We start from the raw sequence: 9,810 nt of genomic DNA, 5'->3' as shown, positions 1-9,810 counted from the left end.
AACAGGATCTCTCTGAACTGGGCGCCTGGGTAACAATGTATCAAGGATCAATTGAAATGTAGTGATGGACATTGGGGCAATTTTCCACTGATAAAATATGAACTGGTAGCAAATGATCAGAAAGATTTTAGGAGTGTGGTGGATAGCTCAGTGAAAATATTGGATTCGTGTGCAGCAACAGAGAATAATGAAAATTCCATGCTTGGGATTATTAGAAACAGGACTGAAAATAAAATGGTCAGTATCGTAACACCCTTGTATGGATTTATGTTGCAGCTGCATTTAGAATACTGTTGCAGTTCTACCTGGCATATCTCAAAAAGGATATTGCAGAGCTGGAAAAAGTGAAGAATAACCAAAATGTTTAAGGGTATGGAGCACCTTCCCTACAAGGAAGAATTTAAGTTTTTGAGAAGATTCAGTTTTAGGAAAAGATTTATAATAAAATTATGGACCAGTGGATGAAGTGGATAGAAAGAACATTTTCTCAGAGCCAAACTACAAGTGACGTCTTACACAGGTTGGACACTAGTCGGCTTCCCTCAAGTTTTGATGGGAAATGTGGGCACCCTGGTTTTACAGCTTGGCTCACCATTACAGCTGCAATACCAGGATGCCTACATTTCCCATCAAAACTTGAGGGAAGCCAACTAGTGTCCAACCTGTGTAGGACGTCACTTTTAGTTTGGCTCTCAGTCTCCCATAATACTAGAATTTGTGGGCCAATGAAAATAATGGACAGTAGATTCTGGATGGACAAAAGGAAATAATGTTCTACTTCTAAGAGAATTAAACTGTGGAATTTACAGTCAGAAAATGTAGTGAACTCTATGTTGCATCTAGTTTGGCCCCAAGCTGTTCTGTAGGGAATATAATAACAATTCTTTCAAGGTTAAAATGCTACATTAAACTGCGGCTGTATCGGGGGGTTATGCAGAATAAACTGGAGATTAAACTCTTCCATAACATCAAAGTGAGCCCCGAGAGCATGGTATGAATTACATTCTACAGGTATCAAACAGTAGCAACATAAAGTTAAATCATAAAGAGGCACAGAATCAAACATACATTTAAACACCACTTTCTATAAAGTGATTGGTTTTTAGCAAACTAACTGAGCACTCCTAAGCAAGTCTACTCAATAAGGCTTACTCGCAGAAAAGTGTCCTTAGGACTGCAGTGTGACCCACTAATCATCAAGATGGAACAAGACACTTCTAAACTGGGCCATTTCCACACGCTGTTAAAGAGACGGGCCACTTACTGAACGCTGGTGGTTTTTTTCACAAATTCCAGATGCCTCCGATTTCAAAGTGGAAGCAGGCAGTTTAGCTTCCATGTGTTCAGCGTCTTTTCTGAGAACAGGATTTCCCACTCTTTCCTGTACCTGCTAAAAAACGCTGAACAAACGGAAGCCAAACTGCCTGCTTCTGCTTTGAAATTGGAGGTGTCTGGAATTTGTGAAAAAAACCGCCAGTGTTCACTAAGTGGCCCATCTCTTTAAAAGCATGTGGAAATGGCCCTGGACACAGGTAATTTGATACAACTGCATCTGTTACCAAATTGAACTTTATCTAAATGTATATTCTGTGAACCTAGGCAGATCACGAGAGGAAGGGCAGGAAGGGTTACAAAAGTGCTTAGTTCTCATGGCCCCTTCTTACATGCCCAAGGTAATGCTGATTGCCACTTTGGGGTCAGGAAGCAATTTTCCCCAGGCCAGTTTGGCTAGGGATCCTGATGGTGTTTTGCCATATTCTGGGCATGGAGCAGGGGTCACTAGGTGTGTGTGGGGGGAAGAGGTGTGAATTTCCTGCATTATGCAGGAGGTTGGACTAGATGACCCTGGAGATCCCTTCCAACCCTAATGATTCTATATCTTAATGACCATAACATGGGATTTTGAAAGCCTATTCCTTTTAAGTTAACAGGTATGGAATTACTGATGTTTTATTGATGCAAATCCTATCCATCTTATTATCAGACTTAGGTGCCATGACAGGATGTGGCAGCCTTTACACATTCTATACAAACTGGAAGTTTTAAGTGTTGGTCATATTTCTATATAGTTATTATATTTTGTAATTCTATTAATTTGACCTCCATCCTAACACATATGTTCCTTTAATGAAATCATTAGGCCACTGAAAATGCAGATAAATTCCTTCCACAGAAATTTGATTTTTAGAGGGTAAAATTTGATGTTGCTGCTTAGAAAAACATACATATATAGGTGCCAATACTGTAAACATTTACACACATGGTTAGGAATCATGCATATATCCAGTGCAAGCTAAATTGGGGTACTCTGCTTGCTAATAAAGCATTTTACTATATTCCAATAATGAATTGAAGGGAAGCTTGAACCATCTTCTTAAAATATTAAAGTAATTGTAATAACAGACCAAATAGTGTTCAACAGAATTTTTGTTCATAGTCTCTTACTGTCAACATTTCGCACATAAAAATACAACACAAAGATATGGAGAAGTATGTCTTGGTGTTCCATTGACCCTCTGTCAATTCCAGATTCACTGTTGTGAAAGGATTTTACCAGAATTTCCCTGACTGCTTCCCAAATCACATTTTCTATAGATCGATAATTTTGGAGGCAAAAGTTCATTTAATCATTTTTCTAGTTTTCAACATGAACCTTTTGTTTCCACTTAGTACAAAGTTTCCTTCTCCTGTTATGATTTTAGATAGCTATTTTAACTCATGTCTCACTAAATCCAATGTTCTGAGGCTCTAAATCTTCAAACAGTCTTTATTTTTTTACCATTTTGCAAATTATTCCATTTTAATATTAAATGGTTTTCAACATTCTGCAACTTAAAGCCAAACTGGCTGGCTGTTTTCTTGGAGGGCTTGTCTAAAACAAGGGCTGTTTGATGCAACCTGAATGGCCACTGATCTTTATCAATTAGAATTTTTTTCCAGTTATACAAACCTGACTGGCTTGGTATTTTTCCTTACTGAAGTTGGCTTAGAAGGAAAAGTTTTTTTCAAATCCACAATTAAGGTGGATGCCTATTACAAATTGGAAGTTTCACTGCTTTACAAGAATGAAATGGCCAAAAAAAATCATTTTAAAGAACGACAATTAGAAGAACGATATATATATTGATGCTGATGGTAAGGACTGAAGATCCTGGGTTTTTTCTAATATAATGATGACATTGTGCCATATAAAAATGCAGCACAGTGAGTTTCCTAAGCACACATTAAGCTACATAAGAATTTGTTATATCATATTGCTGGTTACTGTCAAACAAGGAGTCAAAAAACAATTTTGCCACTTCTTACCTAAGACTAGAAACTCATCTTTAAAAATAGAACCTCACCCTTTTGCTATACAATAGTATCATCTAAGTGCAGTCACAGTGCAACCATTTTTTCATTTGTGACCAAACTTATCACGCATGTTTTGGCAAAGTAGTTACAATAACTCACTCACACCAAAAATGCTTCATGTCAGTCTTTTACAGTCCCCTCTGTTCTTGCTATTTCAGTCCTACAACAGGTATTTCTATGGAAATAATTGGCTACTTCTGATTAGAGGAATTTGGAACAAAGCAGAGACTCATTTCCAAATGCAGGTGTCATCATCACGATAGAAAAAATTGGCAAGTTATCGATTAGCTTTATATTTGGAAGCATCCCGAGGTTCGCTGCTAGGGTTACTCCAGTCATCAGCTTCTGGTGTAGTCTTGTAATGTCGCCAGGCTGACTTATTAAAAACTGGCAGTCTTTCAAATGATTCACTGGAAAGAGCCTAAAAATGAAAGCAGAGTGAGTTATGGTACTTCAGGCTCCTACAAATATGATAATGCTTATAGAGACTAGAATACTCAAGTGAGGGATGACCATATGCAGGTGTGAGGCAGGACTGAGGTTTTACTCTCATTAAATTCTTTTTGTAGCCATTGTGGTAAGCTGATTCATGTCCTCTTGCCATATAGTTTAATCTTATTTGATACTGAAACCCTTCTGACCTGGGTAGTGTCAGTATGACTGAAAAATCATATGAGCCTGTCAAAAAAGGCTTAAAATGAGGAAAAACCTGTAGCCCGCCATAAGTACATAAAATCTTACTGTCTGGTACAAACTGGACTAATAAAAACATATATAACATTGAAACAGTGAATACACCATTTGCACAGATGCTGAGTCTTCTGATATTATGAGACTTTAATACTCAAGCAAGAGAAACAAGAGGTTTTACCAACAGTATTCCTTATAAAGCAATCAAGTTATTACCTTCAAATAAATTACAGCATCAGTTCCCACACCTTCCATTGAGTACAGTTTGAGATCACCTTGAAAATATCTTGCATAAAGACGAGAGATTGGCAGACCATACCCATATCCAGCCTAAAATGGAAAAAAGTAGTAATATGAGTTTAAAATAAAAATGGCAATATTTTCTTTTTGTTACTGTATTTGAAGCCTCACAAAGCCAAGGTCTAGCATATGCTGCCTTCAACCATAAATTCCTCCCTGGGCTCCTGAGAACTGGGAGTGTTATCCCGTCTGTTGTGCCATCCTACATATGACAACAGCATACTGATCAGAGCATCATCACTGGTGGCTCTTCAAGGAACAGGCTCCAGAGATAAGTCATCAGTCTTGCTATGTTTAACAAAAGACTTCATTTGTAAAAACATTTCCACATTGATACAATGGGAGTCTTTTATTTTATTTATGTTAAAACTTTGCTGGGATTTTTAAATTTGATCTTATGGTATTTTAACTGTTGGTTTTATTTAATAATTGCTTGTTAGTTGGCTTAAACATCTATATGGATAAGAGTCAGTAAATAAATTCTGCTTTTTAAACAATATTATTTTTCCTGACAAACTTTAAACATTAGCATTAAGGATTTCATGTCACAGAAAATGTATTATCTTGAACAAGGCAGAAAAATAACTATCCCACTGCACAATTTTGACAACATGAACAAATGAATAGAAAATCTGACTGCAGAGACTTTAGACAATGTGGATTTTGTTCTGCCCCCAAGGACACAGTTGCTTTAACAGCACTGATGCTAATCCCCAAGCCATCCAAAGAGATTGATAGTCTTTCAGGATTCTCCACAGTGGCAGCCAGTACTGCAATATCACAAGTCTCTGCTCAGTGGTACTGAGTTCCTGATGGTAGTTTATTACCTAGGACTGTTACTGACAGCAGTCTCCACACACAGAAAATGTGAAAAAAGCAAGAGCTGTGACTGCATCCTTCAGTTAGTTCACTCTGCTAGATCAATTATTCTTAATAGTGCAAAGCAATGGAAGAAAGACAAAGTTGTGGAGAAAATAAAACTTGCAATTTTATCAACTGAAGTAATCCTAGATATATAGAAGCCTAACTGTGTGCCAAATATGTTTGAGAGAACAACACCCCCTTCAAATAAACAACACACACAAAAAGGCTACCACAGCAAAGAAAGTGAGGTGATTCTACCCAATGTCCTGTTTCCTCATCTCATAGTCTCCAAGGCAAGTGGGACATGGCTACCTGATGAAGGATGTGTGATACATCAAAGATGGTGATGGTTTTCCAGCCACCAGTTCATCTTACCCTACTGGAAAGGATTCTGGGGTGTGACAGACTGGGGTTAGAGAGGCAACTGTTTATTCATCTAAACTCCCTCCATCATTGTATCTGAAGCCGTTAACAGTTCTCTAAAGAAAACTTAGCCTGAGGGTCACAACAACATATGAAGCTGAAGGACATCAGCCTTCTACCGTGGCTTTGTCTTGACTTGCACACTAGAGTACTCTTTTGCTTAGCAATACAAATGCCACAGTTCTGTCAAATGCTGATCAATGTAGATTATCAAACCTGACATTAAACATTTGTTTGTGCTTCTTTTTAAAGAATTTTATTATTATACATTCCATTTTTAACCTACTCCTGTTCCAAGGAGTTTAGACTGGAAAAAAAGAAAAGCAAACATTAAAAGAGGGTAAAAGCAATGGTTGTCATGCAATAGAAATTTTAAAGCAATCACTCTTTCCTCAAACGTTTCCACAGTGTTCTGTAATGCTGACCAAACACTCCAGTACCAGGGAGTTTCCCCTGGCATTTTTGTTTCCTGAAGCCCACTTATCACACTCTATTGTTGTTCATAGTTGGCTATGATTTTGGTATGGGACAACATGAAATCAGAGCTTCCAAAATCTAATGTCCAGAGAGAATTATGATGGGAAAAGGTAGAGATGTATAAGGAAAGACTTATCTGACTTGAAAGTAATATGAAATCCAGTGAAGATGTAATGTTCCTAATCTCATAACCATGATGAGATCAGCAGCATGCTGTGAGTTTGTAGACTTGCTCACACTGTATACCTTCCTCCATTCATGGTTTGCTCTAATCATGGTGTAATGCTACATCAGGATCCAATGCTAACCAGACTGTCATTGTAGGTAGATTTTGAAATGAGTTTGCCACCAATAGTTAGACAAACAACCCTTGTCAGTATGAGCTGTGGCTACTGCTGGTGTAGCATTGTATTTATACCTTCATTAAAGCAAATCACAGAGGGAAGAGGGATGTATGAGTGAGCAGCTTGCTTCCTAGCTCCTAACCATCTTTAGGAGATGGGGTAGAAGAGAAGTTACAAACAAGGGATCAGCTCTTCCCTACTGCTTGTTTCAGAAACTGGCTAAGTAACATAGTGCTTCTTAATGTGGAGGTATCACCATGGCTAATAGTTACTGAAATGCCTATACTTCAAAAATGTGCCTAACTATTTGAAAGTAACAGAAGTTATTAGCCATCATTGCATTTTTAGCAATGAATTCCGTAAGCTGTACATTGTGAGGAAGCACTTACTTTTCTCAGTCTAAAATCTACTGAAAGGCAGTTATCAGGCCTTTACTCAACGCAGCAGCTGTAAGCAGGTCTTGGCTAATTACAGATATGTCTCAAACCTTCCCTTTCTAAGAAAGATTATTCAACAAGCAACTCCAGAAATATTTGGATGAGACATCTGCCTTTGATCCTTTTCAAACCACCTTCAAGTCTGGGTTTGGGACAGATGTCACTTTAGAGGCATTTGTGGATAATTTTTGTCTTCAAAGGGACAAAGGGAATGCACCTTTATTGATCCTTTTATTTAACCAGTTAAAATCTATGAGGACCTGATCTCTTTTCCATGATTTCTACATTTACATATGAGTCTTTGCTGAAGACAAAAGCTTTTTGAACATTCAAGTGCACAATATTTTTGGGCCACTCACAATTACATGTTTGTTGACAAAAATCAAATCCAGAATGTTGGTAAGACAGGACATATCTTTGCAAAAATCAAGCAGATTCTACTTTAGCAAGATGTATTTTTCTATATATTAAAGTATTCTAGGTTTTAATAGTTACGGCAGGATGACCCTACCGACTAGTCAGGCCACTGTTGGGACCAATCAACAGGGACAGAGAGAGGCCCTATTGACAGAATGGTCAAACATTGAGACCAAGACAGAGAAGAGAGTGAGGATAGTGGCTGCAGTCTGGCTATGCATGGCCAAGTTGGGATGAGGCTGGTTGGCATTGAGAGTACCACCCAGGATGTGGGAACACACCCTCAGAATGGTAAGAGATGAAGCAAGGTCAGCAGGGGCTTCCAGGAACTGTGTGTTATGCATGCTTGTGTGTGACCTTAAAAAGGTGGCAAGGAGGGAGATAGAACTGAACTAGAAGGAAAGGAAGTGGAGGCCTGAGAAGGTGGCATGAAAGATGAAGCAACTACCTCTCAGAGCCTGCTCAGGGAACCCTTTGGACTGAGCTTGAAACTCAATAAAACCCTTGTGATTCAGCAGCATCCCAGGTTCCATGTTTGTTTTTGAAAGTGCTGGCCCAAGGGGACATAAAGCCCCTATCCAACCTGTTGTGACCCATAAACTCCCACCCCCAACATGGTTCCATTTGCAATAGTGCTTGCTATCAATTTATAGAGAAAGAAGCTAGATTGAGACATTTTTAGTTTTCCAGTTACCCTATGGATTCCTTTTAAGTAATTAGTGTTACACTAGTACTTTTCAATCTCCCTATACAGAGGACAATTTTATCGACTCATCTTTTGTTGGGAGAGCAGCAATTTAACTTTTGAGTCCTCTAATAATTCTTGGATATATACCAGAGCCCTGGTGATAGTTAATTTTTAATTTGGCAAACCCAAATTTGGGTCAGAGTTGCTGAGATAAAGTTAAGTTGTACCCTGAGATATCCTCTACGCAAAACATTCTGAGCAGAAAATTGAAATAGAGCCTTGATAGTGCTCCCAGTGCAACTTGAGAAATTATACAGGAGTTTTTAAACAAGTTAAGGTGATTTAAATAACAACTTTTTATTATCATCATTAGACAAATGAAAAATGTATAAAACAATAAACCAGAGATCGTATACTGGAAAGAGGATAATCAAAGCTCATGTGTTATAAATCTGTCAAATTATATGCTACAGAATTTGTTTTGTTTTTCAAGAAAAATCCATAGGTAAATTAATTTTAGTTGGTTTTATTTATTTATTTACTTTTGATTTCTATTCCGCCCTCCCCGACTAGCAGGCTCAGGGCGGATTACACTCTACAAAACACACTAAAAACTTACATTTTACCATTTTAAAACCACCATATAAAACAGTGAAATATAAATATTTAAAAAGGTACAAAAAAGCAGCGCAGGAGTAGTCAGTTGATCAATAAGTCTGCCACCTACTCTACCATATTAAAATTACCTGCGTGGTAGGTTAAAACAGTTTGATGGTGGATGCCTCTAGTAGGAAGGGTGTTCACTTCTATTTGGCCAATGGGGGTCCAGCTCAAACTCAACCGTATGCCTGGAGGAACAGCTCTGTCTTGCAGGCCCAGTGGAAGGATAACAAATCCTGCCAGGCCCTGGTCTTGTTGGACAGAACGTTCCACCAGGTTGGAGCCAGGACTGAAAAGATCCTGGCTCTGGTCAAGGCTAAGCGGGCCTCTCTGGGGCAAGGGACCACTTACAGTTGTTTGGCACCTGATCTAAGCATCCTCTGGGACAAGTATAGGGAGAGGCAGTCCCACAGATACGCCGGTCCCAGCCCGCATAGGCCTTTATAGGTAAGTATCGAAACCTTGAATCTGAGTCGGTACTCCACTGGCCCAGCGTTCCCTTGGGTGGTTGACATGATCTAATTGAGGCTCACCAGAGATAATGGAGGAGAAAAACTTGTGGATTACAAACTTGTTTCTAGACAAAGTTTACATTAGGAAACAAAGACAGACTGAATCTATGTAACATTGGAAAAAATTGTTAGCTTACCACTCAAACTTACCAAAGGTACAGCTCTTGATGGCTCCAAACTAGGTCTGGGGGCAGTTGAATACATGTAGTTAAATAGACGGTCTATTTTTCTCAGAGGCACACCACCCCCTTTATCGCTTATCTACAGAACAAAATCAAGGTTTCATTTAAACAGGTCCTCCAAGGACGTGACACAGTTTACATTATTGGAGTCAGAGAAATCAATATTTAATACTTGGCATTAATAACAAAGCAAAAAAAGACATTCTACAACAGCAGCAAAATTTGAAATATTTCAGAGCAACAGAGTAAGAGAATTCTAGGTCTGGAAATAAACATTGAATCAACTATTCCAGAACATGAAGGCCTATGCACTCTATCACATTTTACAGGCTAACCAACATTATCCTGATTATAGTATACTATAAAGTAGAGAGCATATATGAACAAGATAGCTCATGTTTGAAGTGCTTGTTCAATTCATGGTACAGCTAAGTAAAATGTTAACCAAAGAAAACTCGACTC

General features: G+C 38.4%; 1 protein-coding gene across 2 annotated transcripts in view; it reads right to left on the bottom strand.

Annotated features, from left to right (window-relative positions):
* Positions 1-1,484: 1,484 nt before the first annotated feature.
* The window catches only part of PDK3 (pyruvate dehydrogenase kinase 3), a 76,270-nt gene continuing 67,944 nt past the window's right edge, over positions 1,485-9,810 (bottom strand). For both annotated transcript variants that reach the window (XM_054973990.1, XM_054973991.1), the window contains exons 9-11: positions 9,317-9,427; positions 4,261-4,374; positions 1,485-3,775 (exon numbers count right to left, since the gene is read on the bottom strand). In XM_054973990.1, coding sequence (XP_054829965.1) covers positions 3,632-3,775; positions 4,261-4,374; positions 9,317-9,427 — 369 coding nt within the window. In that variant the 3' untranslated portion in view covers positions 1,485-3,631. The remainder of the gene's footprint in view (positions 3,776-4,260; positions 4,375-9,316; positions 9,428-9,810) is intronic.

Source organism: Eublepharis macularius, chromosome 3 (genome assembly GCF_028583425.1).
Source record: "Eublepharis macularius isolate TG4126 chromosome 3, MPM_Emac_v1.0, whole genome shotgun sequence".
In the NCBI taxonomy this organism is placed as follows: domain Eukaryota; kingdom Metazoa; phylum Chordata; class Lepidosauria; order Squamata; family Eublepharidae; genus Eublepharis; species Eublepharis macularius.
This window is presented reverse-complemented; position numbering and strand designations above follow the sequence as displayed.